This window comes from Astatotilapia calliptera, chromosome 8, assembly GCF_964374335.1.
Source record: "Astatotilapia calliptera chromosome 8, fAstCal68.1, whole genome shotgun sequence".
Taxonomy (NCBI): Eukaryota; Metazoa; Chordata; class Actinopteri; order Cichliformes; family Cichlidae; genus Astatotilapia; species Astatotilapia calliptera.
In genome coordinates this window covers 27,399,359-27,423,478 of record NC_137429.1, presented here as the reverse complement: position 1 = coordinate 27,423,478, position 24,120 = coordinate 27,399,359, and the positions used below count along the sequence as shown (strand labels likewise).

At 40.0% G+C, this 24,120-nt stretch overlaps 1 protein-coding gene and 1 long non-coding RNA gene across 2 annotated transcripts; one reads left to right on the top strand and one right to left on the bottom strand.

The window, feature by feature from the left end:
• The first annotated feature begins 865 nt into the window (after positions 1–865).
• On the top strand, positions 866–23,721 carry nherf1a (NHERF family PDZ scaffold protein 1a). The gene is made up of 6 exons (XM_026177454.2): positions 866–1,575; positions 13,596–13,766; positions 19,781–19,934; positions 20,050–20,081; positions 22,686–22,784; positions 22,871–23,721. Exons 1-6 carry the CDS (start codon positions 1,120–1,122, stop codon positions 23,030–23,032), a joined length of 1,074 nt encoding a protein of 357 aa, XP_026033239.2. The 5' UTR covers positions 866–1,119; the 3' UTR covers positions 23,033–23,721.
• LOC145430491 (uncharacterized) lies at positions 19,048–20,608 on the bottom strand. The gene is made up of 3 exons (XR_013911062.1): positions 20,589–20,608; positions 19,418–19,451; positions 19,048–19,184 (listed from the first exon to the last, which is right to left on the bottom strand). It is a non-coding gene; the product is annotated as an uncharacterized LOC145430491 (long non-coding RNA).
• Positions 23,722–24,120: the final 399 nt, after the last annotated feature.

Genomic DNA, 24,120 nt, shown 5'->3' with positions numbered 1-24,120 from the left:
TTTAAACTTTCAGACTTATCAAGTATGTGATGAAACCATCCTGTTCCAAATTTCATCTCATAGTATTTTATTAAATATCTGAATTTATGCTGTTAAAGCATTTCAAGTAACTAAGCTAGGTCATTTTTGTGGGGTCCCATTTTATCTCATATTGCAAGGTTTCATTGATTATTTACTTATTTATTTATCATTTTTATATCATGTATAATTTCATATCATACAATTTTCTTAAAATTTGATTGGACATTATGTGAGGTTTGGTTAGACCATATGATTTTTATATTTTAAATACTGTGACTGAATATTGTATGGGCTATATAACAGTAAAACTATCCAATCAGGCTGGTTTACTCTAAACATTTAAAATGCTCAATTTGTATAAAGACATGTAACAGTTTTCTAACACCACTTTTTAAAATTATGATATGTCCCTGTACTAGAAAAATACAGGTTCAATAATACATTTATTAAGGTAGTGTGTTTGACTGTACAGATAAAGTCTTAAAGGAAACAACAGTATCATTCTGTATTATGTATTTTCTTTTGACCAGCTGACTGCTAGAGGTACATTTGATTTTATTTTTTTAAGCATGCCTCTTATTTTTTGTGAACATTAAAAACGAACCACTCTAAGGACTAAACATATACTTGCAGTTATCTGGTCTTTGAAAAATGCAATGTATTACCCTGCCTACTAAAATATGTATCTGATTATTATTATTAGTAATAATAATAATAATAATAATAATAATAATAATAATAATAAAGAAGAATGATGATGGTTTACGCTATGAGTTTTATTTTGAAAATTTGATGGCGGATGTTCATTTGAATGCGTTAACTTGACTCGTGGTAGAGCCACTGAAGACGGGACCGTGTTAGGTTGGAGTCGGAAAAAAAACCCCAGACGTTGCAACATAGTGCACAGGGGTGGATCTGTGAAACGAGTCAAAAGGCAACATTAGCAGCGGAAATCTCACTGAGACTTAGTTCAACGGAAGTAGAACTGTAGCAAAGTCACTGTGCGCAACAGGTGTCAGTTTCTTTTCGTAAGCTCACTGTTTGAAAGTTGTTTGAATAGGGGGACTAAAAGTTTTCGTTGGTTAACAAAACGCCAACATGTCAAAACTTCGACCCAGGCTTTGTGTGTTGGAGAAAGGACCCAGCGGGTATGGGTTCCACCTGCACGGAGAGAAGGGCAAGATCGGGCAGTTCATCAGGCTCGTGGAGTCCGACACTCCCGCCTCCGAGGCCGGGCTCCTGGCTGGAGACCGATTGATGTTCGTGAATGGGGAGAACGTAGAGGGGGACAGTCATCAGCAAGTGGTCGCCAAGATACGGGCAACCTCTGGGGCTTTAGAGCTTATTGTGGTGGACCCCGAGACCTCGGAGCTGCTGAAAAAACACAACCTACAATGTCGGAAAGAATTCGTCACAGAAGGAATTCCCATACCAGGCAGTGACAGCGACTCAGACCGCGGGGACACTCAGAGCAACGGCACCCCTGCCCCGCTTGAGAACGGGGATTCTTCCTCGGAGAGATCCGAGAGGCATAGTGTCAGCTCAAGCACCAAGGTACAGTAAAGCGCAGAAACTCACTTAAGTGAGTACTAAACTTTATTTAATGTACCCTGAACTTTCCTTTCTTTTTTAAAGTGTTGTTTTTAGTTTTTTCTTTTCTAATTAAACCCACACTGGTAGACACGTGGAATTGTAAGGTCGAACGTCAAAATGGTCAGCTGTTAATTTCTTGACTAGGAGTGAGTTGTATTTCTTGTATCATTATTATTATTATTCATTACTCCATTAATCTTAAAGGTTGTTTTTGGCATAGTTTTAGTTCATGAAAATACATGAAAGTATATGCACTGCTATCTATGACAAAGATGTGGCACACTGCGGTAATAACGGGTGTCTGCTCAACAGAATGTTAGTGTATCAGATCCTGTCTGCTTTCTGTACTGAATTTCTTGTCAGGTTTGTCCAGGAAATGTGTCACAATTGATACATTCTGAGAATGAGCATGTCTTTTTTTTTTTTTTTCATTTTTAATATTATCTAAAATGATCTCACTGAGAGCTGAGACTGCTGTGAATGTGGTTATTACTCAAACACTCAAAATATTAAGGTATGTTAGAGGTTTTGTGACGTCATTTGGTGCAATGGTGATGTTCAGGGACCTGTCAACGTAACTGGTGGAGTACTATGACATGTTTTCTTTCATTTGTTCACCACAATCATGCCTCTTTGTAAGGCAGAGCATTTTCTGTCAGTTATGAAAGCATTTTATAAGGTTATGGTTTGAAGCGGTCACAAACATGGCAAGAATTTGTTTGCTATGTAACTGTTTAGCCAGTGCAAAGTCTGGACCCAGATTTAAATGTTGTGTAAGAGCATTGCAAAATAGCCTGGAGGTGTGTTAAGCTGTGTTCAGGTCTCAGAATGGAGAGCGGTTTTTATTAAGGATTCTCAGGAAAAAGTGGATTTATTTTATTTTATTTCCAGAGCAAGTGGAAAATGTGTTTACTATAAGCAGGTTGAAAGTTATAAAGAGGGGGGGACTTACAAAACAAGTGTGTTTTCATGTTTTCTGCTACTCAATGAATAATTAATTACTTTTAAAACAAGTTCTTTGTTTCTCACACAATAAGGCCTAGTCAGAGGCTAGCCTCATGAAGCCCAGAACACCCGGTTCACGTAGGAAGAGACTAGCATCACTATAGAACTTATTCTTCATTCAAACTTCATCTTTGAGCTGACTGACCGAAGCGACTACTTGTGGAAACAAAGGACATTGCTGACTGTGGCGTAATCTGGTGAGAAATACATAAACAGTTACATAAGCAACCAGAGCACGGAATGTCCATCCTAACTAAAGTGAGTTGATATTTTGCACAGCAATAACTGCTAGCTGTTCTAACTTTTTTATATGGAAATGCAGTAGTAGCAGTGTTAGCTAATCTCACTCGTGGCCACCTATGACAAATAGCTATGACAAATAGCTATGACAAATAGCTAATGCTACACTGTACAATTTTAAAAAAAAATGATTTAAATAGATAACGGATTAGCTGTCCAAACTCAGAGGCGAAGCTCAGTTAGAGGACCATTACGTCAAGCGCTCATTGAGCTAATGTTTGTAAAGCTAGCTCTTGGGCTACGTAACATTAGGTTAAGAGCTAGATGTTGCTGGCCTTGACTATCGGATTTCTGAGTCTTGTGTTTTGCATGGTGCAGCCACTGCCACCATAATTGTAATCATCTGGCAGAAACCCTGTCAATTTGATATTCTTGTGTAAATTCTTACTTATTGCCTGTTTGTTAAAGTGAGCTTCCAAATGTACTTTTCCTTTTTGCTTGTGTAATACCACTGGTTATCTGTTATCACAAAAGCATTCATTGCACCCATTTGTTATAACATAGTTTCTAATCTTTGGACTTGGCAAGGATTTAAGAAGTTACTCCAGTGGCCCTCTAAATCATTATTGTTAAAGTTGCAAAAGTATCTCATTCATCAAACATACAGCATTTCTACATTCCATGTGAACCAAGTTCCCACCTTTTGCTGTGCTTCTATTTAACTGGAATTTTTATCTGCCTGTATCTTTGCCCCTTGACTTTACACTACGTGTAAAGTGTGTATTGGCTTGTCTGTATTGCTACAAACCATCAGCGAAATTCCTGCCTGATGGGAAACTTGGCAGAGCTTTTCTGATTGTGTGATATTGGCCATTCAGTGGGATACACTTGGGTAGCCTTGCTTGTGGTGAAACGATACATGATTTCACAGTTTTCCTAAAATTCCATGACATACTTGGATATCTTCTTCTTGTTCTGCAAATTTTTTTTTTCATGTCACATAAAAGCACAAACTAAGTGAGCATGTTAGCATGTACCATTCGAGCTTCCAGAGTCTTCACACTACACTGAGGTTGTCTGTTGGTCACCATAGAGATCCCCGGCAGCAAAAAGAGGCTTTGTCCACAGTGATTGCCTGTGAAGAACAAGACTTTGAGTAGACATTTAAGTCATTTCTGAGGGAAAATGCAGGTGGATGTAATCACACATAGACTTTATTTTGTGTGCATTGAAAAGTTCATGTATTCCTCTGCGCCTACTGAAGATTATAGTTTTCTTCTCATTGTTTTATTAGTGCTACAACCCTGAGTCTGTTAATAGGTGGATTTTTGAACTTTCACTGAACCATTTATAGGAGTGTGAGTGTTGCATGGTGAGTAGATTATGAGATAATGAGCTCAAAGTCTATGATATTTCTGCTGCAGTTTAAACGTCGACCAACAAACAATATATTCTCATACTGATATAACTGTGATAGGCATATGGGTGTTTTACCACTTACTAATTTTATTATCTCCACTCGATAGGTAATCTCTCTTGTGTAATGACTGTTGAGGTCATTTTATCAAACAAAAAAATGACAAACAGGACAAATGCAAAGTACTGGAGACAGTAGATAAAATTATGTACATGCAAAGATGTATATATAAAAATACAAGAATGGAGTGGAAAGGATTGCACAGTACATTACTGGAAATCCCTCCGCAACCTGAAGGCTCTGTATACCTGCTGTGTTGGTTACTTTGCACAGACATAGTCATCACATAGCCACATCAATTTAGCCTATGGCTATGGCTATTTATTCTCAGAGTTTTGGCACAGGTAGACACTTTTTCTGCAGTTGGTCAGTACTTGGGTTGAATACCTGAGTACTCAACAATACTGCAACAATACTGCAACATCAGCACCCAGGAGAAGTCTAAGAAATTGTCACATTTTAGTTTGTTGTTTTTTTTTAATGGTTTTTCCAAAGTCTTTTCAGGTTGTTGCAAAATCCCCCTCTGTATAATCTCCGACTCTCTAAGCTTCTGTGCTAATATTTCATTAAAATGGCAACAACAACCAACTCAGTCGTAAAAATGATTGATAGCTACTAATAGCCAAGCTGCCTATCAACTTCAGTTGAAAGGGATGGGTAGGACTTAGGATATTTATACCCATCTATTGCTGGAACTGCACATAGTAAACTACCTTTTCTATTGTCTAAGTAGATTTTTGAGGAATTAATAGTGTGGATGGTAGAAATCGTTTGGACCTCTCAGCAGTGATCATGTAATGCATCAAATGGGTCCCACGTATTGCAAGTTATAGCTTTCAGAACATAGAAAACATCTCGAGGAGTGTGTAGTATTTTGATTCTCCTTGTACAGAGTGTATGCTAAAGTTATAAATTTGTGATTGGGACCAGAATTTGAATACTTTGCCATGGGGAGCAATTTTCTCTCAGAGGATTCTTTGTATGGACTGCCGTCCAAAACAAACTCCATTAAACTGCTGTTGGTATCATCTGACTGAGCACATTCCCAAAGTTTACAAAATACTGTGTTTATTATCCAAGCTTCTCTCCTTCATTCGTAACATTGAAGAACATGGAGACAACCATTCACTTTAGGCGTTTTAGGCTATTTAAGGACCTTCCAAAGTAGAGGAGACTTTCAGCCTCTGTCATCATTTTGTTGGCTCAGGCTGTGGATGAACTGTATAGTTAAGCTGTCTGGAGAAAGCCTTTTATATCCACTGCTCAGGCTTTTTGGTATTACAGAGATTATAATTACATTTGTTGCAACCAATTAGGAAAGCATCTTTGATATCTCTCCCTCTTTTCAACTCTGAGTGCATTGATACTTTGGTACATATGGGCTCCTGTGTCACCAAGCTGTGGGCTCAGCCTGTTTTCAGCTCTGATCAGTCAGCAGTAGCTAAATTGGGCATTCAGTATGACAAAACAGACTGAGTGTGCACATAGACCAAAACATGCTTGAACTGAAATATGTTGCTACTGCTTATCTGTATCTGGTTGATGGTGGCATGCGGCTTAACAAAGTAATGCTTCTCCCAACCACCTCCATCAGCTCCTGGTAGGATGTGGTAATTCTTCCATAAATCCCTGGGCCCTCCTCAGAGCATCCTTCTAATGGGATATTTCAGGAAAACCACAAATGGGTTCACAAGGTATTCTGCCGGCTCCACCTCAGCCAAATAATAAAATTAGCACAGAAGAACTTCATTTGCTCGCCTATCTAACAAAGAGGAAGAACAATTGGCTCAACTAACTCAAAGACTTCTAGTTCCTCTCCAAGCTCTTGCAAAAACTCACGAGCTACTCTGAAGGCCTCAGTTAGCATGTTACATGTTAAAATTAATAGAAATCCGGTTGTTAAGTGATGACGTGATGAATCCTATTTCCGGGCCTAAAGTAGTCTGCGTTTAATATGGCTTTTGTGTTGTTAACATGTTTAATGTTTTGTATTTTCTTCTATTTAATCTCAAAAAGCTCCTAAAACAGTCAGTGATCACTGTTGACCTCCCTCGGCTTTTATTACCGCTAATCATTTATTTAAGCTCAGTTTTTAAAACCTTAGGATGTAACTACAGCCCAGCCCATGCAGCAGTATATGAATGACTAACCTCGTATTGTGGATGGATTATCTCAGTTGTTCTCCTGGCTGAAGTTTGGTCCTTTTACAGCATCCTGGAAGTGATAACAGAGCTGTACGTTTTAATTTGTTTCCAAAACCCCGCAGTCAGGACATGCTATATTGTATTTAGATAGAAGCTAGCGAGCTAACTTCCTGCTAACCTCTAACTCCGTTAAATGTCATAAATTCCGTTTTCATGGATGCCTGGATGTTGAACTCAATTGTTACACCTGGTAGAGCAGAACGCTGATCATTTTATTAAAGATGAAAGACTTTAGACAGTTTTTCAATTCTCAGTAATGCCATATGATCGTTTGATATATGGACCTGCAGCGGAGTTTAGGCCCAGACACGGCTAGTGACGTCAGACTGAACAACCGGATAGAAAAAGACTGGACAAGTGGCTCTTTTGGAAGAATTCCCAGGACAGAAAGCTTCTTTCTAAAAAATATAGCAGCACAGGTTAGCATATAAACAACTGTAGGTGGTTTAGACCAGGGGTGTCGAACTCCCGGCCTTCAAGGGCCATGTTATGCAGGTTTTAGATCTCACCCTGGGTCAACACACCTGAATCAAATGATTAGTTCATTACCAGGCCCCTGAACTTCAAGACATGTTGAGGAGGTCATTTAGCCATTTGAATCAGCTGTGTTGGATCAAGGACACATCTAAAACCTGCAGGACACCGGCCCTCGAGGCCTGGAGTTACCCACCCCTGTGGTAGAGACGGATGATTTAGCCTTGTTTTGTAGCAACAGAAGTGGTACCCAGCAGTCACTGGGTGACCATGAACTCCCAAAAAGGTATTGAATCACGGGGTGTAGTTTTTCACAGGACTAAATAGAATCCAATCAAAGGTTTCTTTTTTTTTATAGGACTGTATATGTAATGTTTTTGTTTTTAATTCCTGTGAGCTCATTTTGATATCATGCTACCATGTAAAGCTAAGCAAGTTAGTTCAATAGCCACTAGAGAAAATAAGTAAAGGACATACTTGGTCTTGACAAAAACAACAGTTTCAGTAGCGGATTTTCTAAATATAAACATACAACCAGAGCAAATGTGTGTTCATATACACACAGACTGACACAGACAGCGGGTTCCTCTGCAGAGTTGTTCGGGTGTTGGGGTGGAACAGGCGAAGAAACCACTTCCTGCCCTTTTAGCTAGTTGCTATAGTGCTGAAACATCACTGTTTGTTTTTTGTCTCAGCCGATTAATGATAACCATAAAGCTGTGTACAAAGGCATATATGTTTGGTTTTGATTATGTAAGCAAATAAGCTTGTCAGGCAAAACTAAATATTAGTGCATATATCAGGAAGTAAAGTCAGTTTGTGGCTGAGCAGTTTGAAATAACTGGATATCAGGCACTAAAGCACTGACTCCTTTTTCTAAAGTGCACAAACATAGACTGTAAACGCCTTTGAAATCCTACCCCCTAAGCTACAGCATAGTCTCACATGCACTTCTCTAGGAATATAACTACATGTCAGGTCAGCGTAGCCCACAGCTTCTGTGGCTAATTGGCCTTTTCAGTACTGTTGATTTCTACTTTAATTTCCAGATAATTTTTTGGCACTGTTTTTGAATTTTAACAATCATCCTCAATATAAGTAATAATAATCATAGCATCAATATAAGGATTCACAAATGTCATCAAATTCCTGTAGGAAGATTGTTGAAACTGGAGGTAATGGACCAAAGAAGACCAAAGATGTGGTAAACCTTGGGGGATAAATGTGTTTGCCTCCAAAAAACCCCAAATAAACCACAGCAAAGACTGGAGACCCAGACTGGGAAAAAGTCCCATGTTTTTTTGTTTTTTATGTGCTGACACGACATGTAGAACACCAGGACGTGACCACAAGGTAAGTAAGTTGTAACGTACCACCACAAGCACAAGTGCTGGCAACAACATAGACCACTAATGTTGGTTACATTGTAACCACAGAAGTTTAAATCCTGGTTAAATCAGTTATTTAACTCTGGCTGTTAGCAGAGGTAAGAGGGGCTGTTGGTTACATAATACTGACAAACCTGGTATGTACAGTTCTGCAGACACAGGTTAGTGCAGTTCAGAATTTCCATTTACACCCTGTTCGAGGAGTAGCTTTTATCTGTGTGGCATAGATGGTCATAAAGTTTTCACATCACTCACTCCCTCAGTACAAGGTCCTCCCAGCTGTCATTATGATGAGGTTAAAGCACAGGATTTGATGTTTAACTATAGTCAGCTGTAAAACCATTAACCTTTGATATTGAACAAGCTTAGAGAATGTTTATCATGGCTGCTCCATGCCTCTTGTACCATCACACCAACGCTGGGTAATCCTACGTTTACGCTGCAGCTGCTTATGGCAGATCACACACCAGATATTTTTTCTATGCAGGCACAAAATTAGATTATATCACAAGTAACATGTGCAGATGAAACATGCACACTGATACCAACCAGTACAGTGCATACCCCCTGTCAATCAGCAACACAATACAACCAACCAATTAAGCTTAGAGATATTGATGATATTGATGCCTGTTGGTCACATTTAATATTGTTTTCCTTGTTGTCTGAGATTTGTTAGCATGGATTACATTTCTTTAAATCTAAAAATTGTATGATTTTAATGCTGCCAGTGTACTTAAAGTAAATGGACTGATTCTTATATAGCGCTTTTCTACTCTCACGGAGTACTCAAAGCGCTCTATACCTGCTCAGTACATAACATGTGTAATGAAGTTATGCATGGATGTATTATGCAAATTATGATTGAGTTTACAAGGCACAGCAGATGCTTATGTTAGTTGGGTTGAGGCATCTAAACATTACAAGTAGCCTGCTGGCTAACGTAAATAGTAGCTGATGGACGCAACTTTGGTTTTTCTCCTTTAGTGTTAAGAAATTGGAAAAAAATTGCCTAAGCTTTTCTATGATGTGGAAACCCCTTTTTAATGGTTCGCTAATGAATAATGAAAATGCATCCTGATTGGTTAGCAACAGTGTGTGTAAAAAGGGCACTGCTGGACTTTACCCAGCACTTTTATTATCATACAAATCTCACTGTCACTGCAGTGTGAGTGTGTACACGTCTGTGCGAATTTGCTGATGCTGTATTTCCTGCACATGAAACAAAATCATCTGAAAAGTTGAGTCGGACTCAATGCACTCAAGAAATCAGACAAAAGCTGAGGGAGTTCATAACATGACATTCTCTGTGCTTCTCATATATTTTTCTGTCTATATTTACTCAGTTCCCTGCTTTAGCAAACAGTCTCCAGCCTGTTCATACAGAGAGGGAGAAAACAGTGCAGAGACACCTGCTGACCTGCTTGCTAACAGACCCAGTAGTTTGAAAACAATACAATGATGAGGATTTTACTCATTCCAGGCACAAAGTGTCCAATCCAATTTTGAGTCTAATCTAAAGGAAAGCTAGCCTGGCTTTGAGTTTCTGCTCTCCGTCCTCCATTTCCCTGCTGAGTGTTGTCACCACGCCTAGACTTTGGGCTTTTGGGGCCTCTTAGAGTCCAGTTTGACAGAAACAGCAGGGCTGTATTAAACATTTAGGAACAAAAAGTGGTCTGACGACAAACACATGCCTGGCTTGTGAAGTCAAAGCCTGTGTTTCTCTTCCCCTCGCTGTGAAGAGTCACTGATGTCAACAGAGAGACTGAAGTATGAGGGCTGGCAGTCTATTCCTGGTCACCTGCTGTGCTGCTCTGCCATAGGTTGATTCTCAGGCTCACCTATGGTGCAGTAAACAGATTAAACTGTGCACTGTTTCTACCAGCTAGTCTAGTACCTGATATATACCTGCAGTTGCCTGCTGTTTGAAATGAGACTGATGTGATGTTTGTGAATATTGCCCTGTTATTTAGGCAAATAGAATATATCCATGTCAGTGTCTGAAAATTACCCATTGTCAGTTTGGTGCTCACAGAATATTCATAAAATGCAGCTTTGTTTGGTTTTTGCAAATATATTTTCAACTAATATGCCAGTTTTGCCTTTTGTAAATATTCAGTTTCCTGTTTATCTAATAAGGCAACAATTGTAGCTTCCCCTCGAGCAATAACTTGAATCATTATTTTTAAATCAAACTATGTGCCATATCAGCCAGCTGATTTGTTATCTGATTGTTGCAGCTCTAGGTGGGTACTTATAACCAAAGGTGTGATTCTGCCTTTGTGATATAACCGTTGCTCGCAGCATTCCTTTGGTGTAACTTTCCACCTCAGTTACTTTGTCATCCTTATCATCATTAACAGACTGTGTCATAAATGTGTGATTCCATCCAAAGGTTGCACCTGACTATCGCCTCAACCCATCATTTTTCAGCAATCATCAACCGGCCTGATTTCATATAAACCTCTGCTTCAGTGTATTATCCACAGTGTCACTGCCTGGGAGGAGGGAGCGGTGCCTCGATTCAGTGCTGAGGCTGCAGTGGCTGATCTTGAAAAAACACTTGGCAGGCAATAATTTACAGACGGCTGTTGACTCCACATGCTGACTTTAAAAGGGTTCTTAAATATGGAAGCCACTTCCTGTTGAAAAAAGAAAAGAACGTGGAACTTTTCAGTATGCACTGTTGAGATCTGTCTGTCTGTAGTTACATCTTGCTAGTACTAGTTGGAGCCCGTTTTACCCCCAGAACAGCTTTTATTGTGTGTTGGATACAGGTCATTCATTCCTCAGAGACTTTGGTTCATGTTGACATGTTACCAGTTAATACAGTTGCTGAAGATTTGCATGGTGCAAATATGCCGTTTCACCACATCCCAAAGGTGCTCAATTGTAACTTGTTTTGTTTGAGCTTGAGGTTTCTGACAAGGCACAATATCCTGCTAGAAGCCTCAGAAGATTCAGTTCAATTCAACTTAATTTATTTAGCTCCAAAGCACAACAACAGTCACCTCAGGGTAGGGCTGGGCGATATATCGAGTTTTTTAAAAATATCGAGATATGAATTTTGGGTCATATCGCCCAGCCCTACCTCAGGGTGCTTTATATTGTAAGATAAACACCCTACAATAATACGGAGCACTCGCTTGGTGACAGTGGGAAGGAAAAACTCTCTTTTTAAAAAGAAATCTCCAGTATAACCACACTCAGGCAGGGCTATCCACTGCGACTGGTTGGAGGTTGGGCGATGAAACAAAAGCCAGAGATAAATAATAAATCTTCATTACATTCGCAGTAACATGTAAAGACACAAGAGTGAAAAGAGGTGAGTGAAGAAGGAACACTTGGTACAAACTAGGCCTATTGCAGCATAACAAAAGGAGGCTTCAGGGTCACATGATCCAGCCCTAACTATACACTATAACTGTTTATCTAAGAATAAAGTTTTAATCTTAATTTTTAAAGTAGAGCCGTGTCTGTCTCCCAAATTCTGGTGCTACAGAAGAAGGGCCTGAAAGCTGAAGGCTCTGCCTCCCATTCTACTTTTAATTACTCTTGGAACAACCAGAAAAGCTGCAGTCTGAGAGCCAAGTGCTGTTATTATTGATCATGGTGATGTGATTTTATGAGGTCTCCAAGATAAGATGGGGCCTCATTATTCGAGACTTTGTATGTGAGTATTTTATGTTTTATTTGCATCACAAATAACAAAATGGAGTCTGTTAGATAGATATGATTCAAAGTGCTGTGGCGGAGTATCTTTAAGACCTACACATGCTCTGTTCTCTGTAATAAAATATCATCAGTATCAAAGTCTCTACTGAGGTGCAAGGATGGGGGCACTGTGGTCACGAAGGGGTGGACATGGCCAGCAACAGTTCTAAATTAGAATAATTTAGTTGAAGTTTAAATTAAGTATATAAAAGATTTTCTTAATTAATATGTTGGTATTGTGGCCTATGCTATAATTAGGACTTTGAAAATTAAATAAATAAGTAATAAAAAAAGTCTATATACAAATGTTCTGTTAATTAAGTTTACTAACAGTGAATGTTTAGAAGAGAGAAAGTGAGGTATTAGAAAATCTGTAATCATTTCCAAGAGCCTTGTAATAAAGATAAAGTTCATGATGTCAGCACAGGAGCACATGTGTGATTACAGTATTATAAGAACATATGTTGGATTAAACACTTAACTAGGCACAGGTCACAGCAGGATTAGCCTGAGCAGCAGAGCCAGGATGCTGCTGCTTCATTCGGTTACCCATCTTACCTCATTATATACATGAACATTTAATGTACTTGACGTTATTTGAAGAAGCTTCATGTCTACAATATGTTAATAGGGACTTTGCATGATGTCCAAACCTTGCAGCGTAGAACAAACATGTAGGAACTGTTGATGTGGCATCTCAGGTTGACATAAGACATAAACCTCGTCACACACTCTAATCACAAATAGATGATTTCCTGCATTCTGCTTTTACTGATTCACTGCAAAGAATAACGAGATTTAAGAGTGTCACCCGTGTGCTAGACTGATGTACAGTTTCAATAAAAAATTAAGTCCGAATTCTAAAATAATATATAAAAAACAATTGGCATTGTACTAAATGTTAAAATGTGATATCATTATTTATTTATATCAAGTTGTGCAGCGGTGGAGCTGTGACTAGCACTGTTGCCTCACAGCAGCAAGGTCCTGGGTTTGATCTTTCTGTGCATGCTCTCCACATGTTTGCGTGGGTTCTCTCTAGCTTCCTCCCACAGTCCAAAGAGATGTAGTTAGTGGGGCCGGGTTAGTTGGTGTTTCTAATAAGCGGATGATAGTACATGACTTTGAGAATGTGCTAGAAATGGTACCATTTTTATTTTTTTTGATAATTTTATCATTGTAATGTTGTTTTTTAGTTTTTATCAGTATCTCCTAACTTTCTGTTTTGAGTCATGACCTGTGATTGTTTTGATTTAAATAGTCTTAAATATAAAGTATTATGTTAAATACTTTGTGTCTTGCTCCGAGTATTATAATTATGGTTTCTTCATAACTGTGACAGGTTTATATTTAAAATTAGAAGAACAGATTAATAATTTTGACGAAGCACCGATGTGTATGAATATGTATGTTATGAGAGTAAAATGTTACACTTTAGGCTGAACTCTCACACTGAGTTTCATGTGTGATCCTGTGTAGGAGGAGAGAGATGGGCGCCGGCCTCGTCTCTGCCGCTTGAAAAAGGGCCCCGGTGGCTATGGCTTTAACCTGCACAGCGAGAAGTCAAGACCAGGCCAGTTCATCAGAGCTGTGGATGAGGACTCTCCAGCACACAGCGCCGGCCTCAGGCCGCAGGATAAGATCATCCAGGTACACACTCACTTTTTCAGATATCCCTGTGCTTTGACAGCAGCTGCTGTTGATAAACAACACCCATTACGACAAGAGATGATGGCACAGTTCAGTATTGTGGCCATTGCTTTTTTTCACCTGTCGTTAAAAACGTCACACAATAAGAAACCAAATATGTTGTTATTATTGTTATTATTATTTTTTTAAATATTATTATTATTATTATTGTTAAATAGCAACAATAACCAAGAAGATCAAAGACAATTATGTTTGAAAATTAGTGTGAAACTTTGTGATCAAAGTTGGATTTTATTACTGAGTGTAAGGAAAGACGATATAAGAAGAAGAAGAAGAAAACAATGTGACATTCAAAGAATATTGAAAATAATACTGAGGGAAGTATAGCATTAGGGGAAGAAAGATTTTTGACATGATTCAGTAAAGGACTAGATGTTACAATCCCAGACAATGCATTGCTTTTAATGGAGAAAATCTTGAGGGATGGCTGTTATGAGGAAAGCAGCCCAGAAACTTTACCAGCAGCGTACATTGTTGTGTGCCTCAACTTTTGTTCTTTTACCCAACCTAACCTGCCATTTTCCCTGGTTAGGGTTAGGGATTAGAAATCAGATCCAAATTGTTCAAATGTGGGACACATCGTCAGTAGTGGACCTTGGATTCATCAGGTGTTTCGGCCATTATCACTAGACACCCTCATACAAGGAGGCTCTGCCAGGGTTGATCAGACCCCGGAGTGTGTCACTGGTTTATGTTAAAATTGTTTTTGTCTTCTTCTTTCTCCTGTTTAATTTTCTACAGTTTATTCTATCTATTCACTGCAACTGAGAAATACTTACCTCTTTAGCATTTATGGAGCCTCGTTTCTTCAAAGAGACAGAAAAGGTGACAGAGAGGAGTAAGACAAGTAAGATAAGATAGGAGAGAGCAGAGAGGAGAGCCGGAAGGGGGGCGCCCGATCTGGCTTCCCACACCTCCCCACCGGATCGGGCTGTACGCTCTACCTCCCCACTGCCTCCCAGAAAAGGGGAGAAGAGCAGAGGGGAGAAGAGCGGAACATTTTTCAGTCTTCTTTTTAGTTTTACTACCATGAGGTTAACTGCACAGTCCCCAGGAGGCCCTGAGACTGTAGCAGTCAACCACCAAAAATTCTAATGTTATGTTTTACCCTTTCGACGCCCTCTGTTGTGGCAGGCCCACCACCAGTCGATCAATCCTTGGCATGTGTATCGCGGTTAGCTGACTGCCTTAGATGCCCAAGTGATGTCAGCCCGTTTTAGCCATAGCCAGTGACTGGTCCTCTCAGCAGTGTTAGCTAGTTCTCTTATAGCCTGCCGTTGTGCCTGTCCTCTGATCCAAATCTCTCTAAGAACTTTTGCTGTTGTACTGGCAACAAAGCCCCTGCACCCCACTTCCACCGGGCGCACCTTGATCTTCCAGCCTCTGTCCTCTGCCTCAGCTGCCAAGTTGGCATACCGCAGCTTCTTACGCTCAATTGCTTCTTCCCATGGTACCATCAGCTCAATGACATACGCAAGTTTATGGGAGTTAGACCAAAGGACGAGGTCTGGTCGCAGAGTTGTTGTTACGATCTCTGTAGGAAAAATTAGCCTCTGATCCAAGTCCACTTGCATTTGCCAATCCCTGGCAACCTTCAGCGGGTCCAGGTCTGGGGTTGAGGGGTTCGACCTCGGCTCGTCTCCCTCCCGGACAAATGCTGATGAAAATTGACGGTCCTCTTGCTTCGTGAAGGGTTGAGCGTTGATGGATTTCCTTTTGCGCTCAACTTTCTCAGCCAGACACCTGAGAACCTGGTTGTGTCTCCATGTGTATCTGCCCTGAGTAAGGCTAGTCCTTCAACCAACCAAGATATGCTTGAGTGTGGCTGGGACTGTACACAGGAGGTAGGCTGGGTCCTTTCCAAACCACATCTGCAGATTTATTGGGGAAGGTAGCACATCGTACGTGGCTCGGATGATGAAACTTAGTCTATTAGACTTCATTCCCCAGATTTCACTCCATGAGTTTCCTCTTTTCAACACTCTCCCAATTCATCCAGCGACCCTGCTTGGCCAGCGCTACGGCTCTAGCATGTCTGACTGTTTCCTCCTGTCGTCGCACCTCCTCCACTACTTTCGACATTCGGTTACAGATGCCTGTTGTCACCGAGGTGTTACTGCTCCAAGACCGAATCCTCCTCTGCCCTTTTGGATGTGACCCACCACGTCACGATGTCGAAGAGGAGATTTGGCCTGTAGCACAGATGTGGCTGGGTCGACTTCCTCCCCGTTGCTAGGGTGGGAGCAGTACCTCTCATTATGGGGTCCCGGGAGTCTGTGAGTGACATCTCAAGCTTCACTTTTGCACATTTAAACTCCTCTACCAGGCTAGGGATAGGCAATGCCAGTATCCCGTCGCTATAGAGTGCAACGCTGCTGAGACATTTGGGAAGTCCAAGCCACAATAATTTTGGTGCAAAATTAAAACACCAGTAAGCTCAGAAAGTTAAAGGTATTCTACGTAATTGTAGGATTTGCAGTCAAAAACTTAAATTGATAAATTGTGATAAAGCTCTTTGAGATGGCATATTAGGAAAAGTCTGAAAACAAATTCTTAAGGAGAACCAGTCACAGTCACAACCGCAGATTAAAAGGGCTCGTTTTATGGTTTAAAAGTGCCAAACACAGCAACAGTTGCCTTAAGGTGACTATAATGAAAGTTAAACAACTTTCGTGTGTGTGTGTGTGCGTGTGCGCGCGCTGTGTTAGCCATATATATATCAGCTGTAATCCTATTACTTCAGTGTGAAAATGAGAAACTGAATGAAATATTAGCAGAAGCCGAACTATTAAGAAGCTTCTTTGTTTACATGTGGTGTAAAGGAGAAATCGGTATTCTCTGCCTCATTAAGTGTGTGGGAGAGACAATAATCCTTTAGAGTTAATCTGCTTAACATGTCTGTCGGCTGAATTAGAAGCTTTCAAACTGTCCACTCGGGCTTCTCCCATGCATGGGAGAGAAAGCTACATTTGGGATATTGCAAAGATTTAAAAGCTGAATTTTAGTGTAATTTGAGTCTTGTGGGCAGTCCTGGAAGTTCATGTCAAGGTTCTGAAGCAGGGTGTTCTGTACCATCTCCTGATGTTCCTGTGTGGGAGCTGGTGAAACTTCTCCGATTTTCCTCCCACAAAAATTCCTCAGTGACTTATCTCCCTGGGTGCTTAATCAGTTTCAACTCTGGGAGTATTCTAGTACAACACTCCTCGTAGTATGACACAATATTAGTCATCACCAGTGCCATTAATTTCCTTTAGGGTGTCCATTCCATTGTCATGACAGTTCACTGACTTGATATGTAGTCCTCTGTGTGAATGGGCAGTGACAGCCTACAGACAATGGATCTGAGTATTTCCATTTGTCCAAAGAAACTCTTTGCCAAAGTAAGCCGGTTAACTTACTGTTAGATGAATGCAAGAAAAAGGAATGATGCTCTCCACCATGTGTTAAATATCCTGATTCGTTTTATTCAGTTTTATTTATGTGGCTCCAATTTCACAATAGCACTCATCTAAAGATATGTATATATTCTCCCAATATTAGAGACAGAACACCAGCAATCAGTCTCCTTTTACCAATAACTTGGCAATTGTGGGGAAGAAGAACCCTCTTTCCATGTTAAGCGACCTGCACCAAAAAACTTCTTAGAGAATGTAACAAGTGACTGGGGCGATGAAGAGAAATATAAAGAAAATAAGTGCATAGATTTCCAAACCAAGAAATATGCTTTTAACATAGTCATGCTCAACAAAAAGAAGTTGTTTAAAGCATCTACCCTACGTTCTACCAACACACTCTCTTGGGCACTTCAGAGATTTTGCGACATTGTCAGTGATGACATTGTATTGTATTGTTGTATTGTATCTTTATTTGTTTCAGACATATAAAACAAAAAACAATATATACACACTACATATATTTTCATTTACAGATACGAATATATATGTAGATATACACACACACACACGTATGTGTTCAGATAAACAAAAAATATATAATGAAATAAAACAAAATCGTCTGACATAATGTAACAATGTTTGGTCTGAAAAGGAGTAGGAAGAAGTATGAACATACTTATTAATTCCTACCCCTGCTCAACATCTTATTGATCCCACATAATTCACCTAATTCCCATCATCACATACTCCACACGATACACGAGGAGAACCTATATAAACTTGGCTACCGTGACTGATATAATTTGGATATAATTTGATATTTTTATACATACAGTGGGTGATCATCTTTATAAAATGGTTGGTACTAACTGCTATGCACTCACAGGGAGTTCTGATCGCAGAATGAGGTAAACCAATCAGTTTGTTTATTTAGTTAAATAAACAGTAGCTTTTCATTCTGCTTTGTTAGTATTACCAATATCTTTGATAACAGACAATAGTAAAAGCTCACACACAATCTAGGTAAACACGTACATGTTTCAGATTTTTGCTAAACTATAATAAAGGGTTCGTTTTCATGCTGGTTTTAGTAACTGCATCAGCTGGCTAAATTCTGTCGCTGTCATTGAGCACGCCAAGTCAAGTTGAAACATTCTGTCATTAGAAGTAAATCAAGAGTAATAAAAAGTGAGTAATAATGTTGTACTAATAAAGAATGAGCATGGTAAAAATTGGATACTGAAACTGAAAGTTAAATCGAATTCATATATGCATCGTACTCATTGAATCATTGAATAAAGAACTTTAAAAAAAAAAAATTAAAAATAAATAACATGTTTGGAATCAAAGAATGCCACATCGTTTGATGGAAGTAAAAAATTAACTTACTTCAAAGCTGAATTATAGACACCCTGAAAATCCAAGTGTAAAAATGATGTGGCAGGCTAGTATAGTTTGCTGAAATTTCATTGCAGCAACTTAGAATGGTACTCAGTAGTTTGTGCTTGTATGCATGCCTGACAACATAAGGACATGCTCCGAATGAAGAGATGGATGTTGTCCTGCAGGATGTCCTCCGAGATCTGGACCAGAGCTCCTGGACTCTCTAAGATGCAACCTGGCGGCGTCGGATGGATCCAAATATAATATCCCAGAGTTGTTCTATTGGGTCTATTGGTCAGGCGAACATGGGGGCCAGTCAGTGGTTGGGTATGAACATCCCGCACACAGGATGTTGGGCACAAACACTTCGCATGAACATTCTGTCCGAATAGTCTGTGCACAGAATGTTGGAACCTTGCATCTACTGCATCGCTGTAGCATCTGACGGTCGGTCCAAGGATTTCATCCCAATACCTAATAGCAGTCAGGGTGCCGTTGCCTGGCCTGTAGAGAGGTCTTTGCATCCCTGCAGGGATATGCTTCCCCAGACCGTCACTGACCCTCCATCAAATCACTCGTGCTGAATGACATTAAAGGAAACATTCTCAGTGACTTATCCAGACACTTCTAAGTTTGTCACATGTGCTTAGGGTGAACCTCTCTCTCATCTGTAAAAAGCACAGTGGGGGGACCTGCCAGTTCTAGTATTCTATGGCAAATCCATAGTCCACCATACCAGACAGTTAACACAGGGCTAAGGACGCTGGGCTCTGTCTGTCTCCTGGAACGTCCTCAGAGACACAGCAAACCTACCTGTGAAACAGCCGAGCGTCAATCCAAGTGTAACCTTCAATAACAGAAAATTAGAGAGCAACAATTTTACACTCAGATCATTTCTGCTTCCCTTTGGTTATACAGTCACTATTTATTCAGTCTTTGTGTTTAAGTTGGACACAATAAAATGTTTCTGCTTATTTACTGATTTATAACACGTAAAAATCATGATCAAAAATACAAAGATAAGGTTGTTCTCCAAACCGTTAACTGAGAAAATAATAAGCAGGCTTTAGTAAAATGGGCCATGCTATAACTTTCGGTCTCTGGAGGGAAACATTGAAAATGGATCATTTTAGAATTTAAGAACTTTTTCCTAAGTTTCTCCTGTTGTCTCTTCAGGTTAATGGTATGTCTGTGGCTGGGATGCAGCACTCAGAGGTGGTGGCAGCCATAAAGGCCGGAGGAGACGAGACTAGGCTACTGGTGGTTGACATTGAGGCAGAGGAATTCTTCCAGAAATGCAATGTTATGCCCACTGAGGAACACATCAGTGGTACCACACTTTTTACTATGTTTCCTTAATATTTAGAAGTACAAAACATAATACTGAGGAAAATTATTTGAAACAGAGTGAAACGAGGACTTTTCTGTTTTGTTTGTTGTTGAAGGACCTCTTCCAGAGCCAATGGCAGAAGACAAGGTAAGGACCCCTTGCATGCGTACACACACAGACAATGCTAATACATTTTGTTCTCACCACTAGATGCCCTTTAAAAGGCTATTTTTTCTACATTTACCAAAATAACGGATCATTATCACAGTTAAACAACCTAAAGAACAGTAAGAAAGTGTCGTCTACTTCAAAATTCTGACTACAAACTAATGAATGAAACCAGTGAGCATGTGACTCAAAGTTATTAATGTTTGTCAATCATTCCAAACTAGACAGTTTGGAGTCACACCAGTCACACCCCCAAGGATGCTGTTTTGAAGGAAGGTTCAGAGGAGGTTGCAGATTGTTACCATCATGGGCTCATCCGGTCAGGATGAGAATGAACAGTCAGTAATCACTTGCAGGGTTTTTTGTTTTATTAAATAATGAGCAAAAGGAAAGACACACATGGACTCTATCTCTGAAAGGAAATAAAGTATGATTTAAGTAACTCAAAATAATACATGAACTCAGAAGACTTGAACAGAAACTCACCTCAGCTGCCGCCCCATGTGGCAGTGAAGAAAGAGTGAGCTGTAGGTGAGTGCAGTCCTTATATAACGAGTTACAGGTGAGTTCAATTAAGGGCAAGCACCACACCCAATCAAAGGTGAGGAAAAGAAACAAGGTGCATCTAGTGAAGTGAGTGTGCTGAGTGGTGAGCCTTTACAAAAGATGCTGTCTTTGAGGTCTACTATCTACCTGATTATAGCATAATGTTGAAAGTGATCATCATCACACAAACCATTAGGACCAAAGCTGAAAGAAAAATCACATACACATAATGTTATAAACAAAATATATTTAGTACTTCATGGAAGTAAACTGGCACTGTGCAGGGGTTCATATATTTGATGGCAAGTGAAAGCTTGCTGGTTTGAATCCAGTGGCAGAGACATTTTTGGGGTTGCATCTGGCATGAAAATCTGCCAACTGAAAATAGCCCCCTAGTGGCTGTCTGTGGTCCTACACTTTAAGATGCTTTTGCATTGAGTTCCATTTAAAGCTCTGATTGTTTCTTCTTTGTCCCATCATGATTTGCATTACTTCAATTATGCATGCTACTTTGTACATGTCTGTATTCATAGTAGGGTTATTTTAAAGGATTTTGAATTTCCACATTAAATTGATCACGGTCGTTGCATTGACATTAATATTAACGAGTCTTCTGCAATTGAAGAGATAACATTAAGCAGCCCGAGAGAGTGAAGCAGGATGCAACTGTGTGACATATACTTAAGTAACAAATGTCACATAAAGAGTTCAAAATGTAGCAGACTCACTTCTCCTCAGCCTGAGAAAACCAGTGCAATGCCCCTTTAATTAGCACAGGCTCAGTCATCAAAATAAACACCACCCACTACGTCTATACACACGCACACACACACACCCAGTGACAACATGGGAATTGTGGATTGGCCCCTCTAGTGACATTGTGGCTGACCTCTTCACCATGGCAACAGGAGTAGAAGATCATGGGATTGCAGTGGCTTTAATTTGAGGATTATGCTAATGAGCAGCATTCACACACTCTCGCATACAGCCAGACTTCTGTAGCGAACAATCAGTCATTCACCAGCTGTTATATAACATGGCGGCATGAATCCATACCCTGACCTCTGACCTCCAGTGTGCCTTTTATCATCAGGTGGCCAATAGTCCTGCTTAGATATTCAGTAACTTAAAAGGCTTTTAAGTGGCATTAGTGCAAATGGAATACTATTAGAGGCGTCTGATGAAGACACCTTACAGCAGAGGGCTCATGCTCGTGTGCAGCATGGGGCTGGGGTTATTTTTAGAGAAACAGCTGCTTCCACACTGGAGGCCAAATTTTCATAGATGAGGTGAGTTCCACACTGCATATCAGATAGGAGCAGGGCTATGTGCCGATCCCTGAACGGTCTGCTCAGAGAGAGGACTGCTCACACTGAGCCTCTGAATGACCAGCCCCCCCTGCTGGTGACACTCCCCTCTCTCTGCCTGCACATTTGGTCTTGATAATTAAAAAGAAATGTTTGTGTGACTCTCGTAGAAGAAATACACCACGTCTGTGTTCTTGTACTTCGCTTCAGATAGTTTGATGTAAAAACACAGACTGTCTTATATAGCACTTTCCTACTCTCCCACAGTACTCAAAGCGCTCTATACAGCATTCACCCATGCACACAAGCACTGTCTTCTATGTTTTAAAGTGCTTTATATCTACCATTCTCACTCCAATGGATGCATCAGAGAGCAACCTGGGGTTAATATTTTGCCCAAGGACATTTGGCTTACAGACACCACCAACTGTCCGATCAGCAGATGACCTGCTCTACCTCCTGAGCTACAGGTGTTGGACTCTAACATTGAATGAGCTTTTATTTTTGCTTTTTTGGTGAAGTTTCCTTTCTCTGGAAATTCAGAAAGGCTTCTAATGAGCAGCTAGTTGAAATGAGCTACCGCTAAACTTTGAGTTTCCACTGGGTTTGAAAAGAGTCTAGTTCTGCATAATCGAAATGTTCATGTCCTTTGAAGCTGAGATGCTTTCCGGATGGTGTTTTGTACTTTGGATGAATTGACCCTTTTGAATGTGTGTTGTGTGTTTGGCAGATAAATGCAAAGCCTAAAGTATCTGCGAGCTCTTCCGCCTCCAGTGCCTCTTCCAGCAGCTCCCTACCAGCAGCAACAAACAACTCCTCGCCTTCAGAGGTACTGTCTCCATGCCACTGAAAGATTTGGAATAGTTTTAAAGCTCAGAGAAAAACGAACTTGTTTGAATATATGTGTGTTTCTAGATTGAAAGGGCTTCGAGGTCAGAACCGGCCCCAGCCATTGACAACCTGGGTCTTGCCTTGACAGTAGCTCAGGCCAAAGAAAGAGCCCAGCAGAAGCGTGGCGCCAAGAAGGCCCCGGCCATGGACTGGAGCAAGAGGAATGAACTGTTTAGCAACTTATAAACACCACGGGCGTCCTCAGGTCCTCCAGGTGGTTCTGTACTGCCATCCAGAGGCCAATCCAGAGAAATAATCAACCCACGCTCTGAGTGAAAAATAATGTGGCATCAAGCTTATTTTAAACTCCCATGTTAAACAGTATTATATGATGATTTGTTTGTTTTAATTTAGGGTTTCTGTGACTTCTTAACTTTTGAATGACGTTTGAAATGTCAGCATCACACACAGAAATGAATGTTAATAATATATCAAGAAGAGAACTAGCAGTGTGCACTTTCTCATACGAAAAGGAGCGTGAAAGGAATTTTGGGGCATAGGAACGAGAAATTATTGATTATTTTTGAGTCGTGATTTTAAATCTGAACATTTTAGAAAGAATGTAGCACCTCTGTCTACTCTTCTTTACCTTGTTTTTTTTTTCAGTCTTAATTTGTGATTCAAACGAGATTATTATTTTTCTTTTTAATGTGGCTTTTGATAAATTTGTATATACACACAAATGTATTCTCAAGGAAAAGAAATGTTCTGTGTTTTGTTGATTCTGCTGAAGTCTGTTCAATTTTAAAGCTGCATCTTTTGGCTCGAGCGTCACTTACACACTTTCACTCCAATGGAAATATACAGAATGTACTGATGGCTCTGTGCTGTAGAATGTCTTAATGAACATTGATAAACATAGCATATCAATAAAATGGAACCCAGTCTGGTTTTTAATGCACATGATCAACCTTGAAAACACTGATCTGAAAGCAGCGTTCCTGAAATTCCTGTTATAACTGAGGATCCAATGCTACTTGGGGTGATGAACCTGTGCTTGGTGAAGTTTTACCTGTTTTATACTCTATGCACAGTCTGGTGCTCCGTCAGATCAGTCCAAAAATTCCCTTTTTAATGGAAAATGTCATGAGGTGAAAGAAGAATGTGAAGGAGAATCCATAAGCACTGAGGCAAAGCACGGTGAAAGAATGTGATTGCACTTATACTAAGCTGCTTTATAATGTGACAGCAGATGTTGGTGTTGCAGATGTCCAACAAAGCACATCTTAGATATTTCATCTTTATGTCTTCAGTCTGTCGTGGTGAAGAGAGAG

What these genes read in the sequence shown, in the direction of transcription:
- nherf1a (XM_026177454.2), top strand. Translation starts at nt 1,120, where the DNA reads ATGTCAAAACTTCGACCCAGGCTTTGTGTGTTGGAGAAAGGACCCAGC. An exon ending in CACTGAGGAACACATCAGTG is followed by an intron (nt 19,935 to 20,049) that starts GTACCACACTTT and finishes TTGTTGTTGAAG; the next exon opens with GACCTCTTCCAGAGCCAATG. An exon ending in AGCCAATGGCAGAAGACAAG is followed by an intron (nt 20,082 to 22,685) that starts GTAAGGACCCCT and finishes TGTGTTTGGCAG; the next exon opens with ATAAATGCAAAGCCTAAAGT.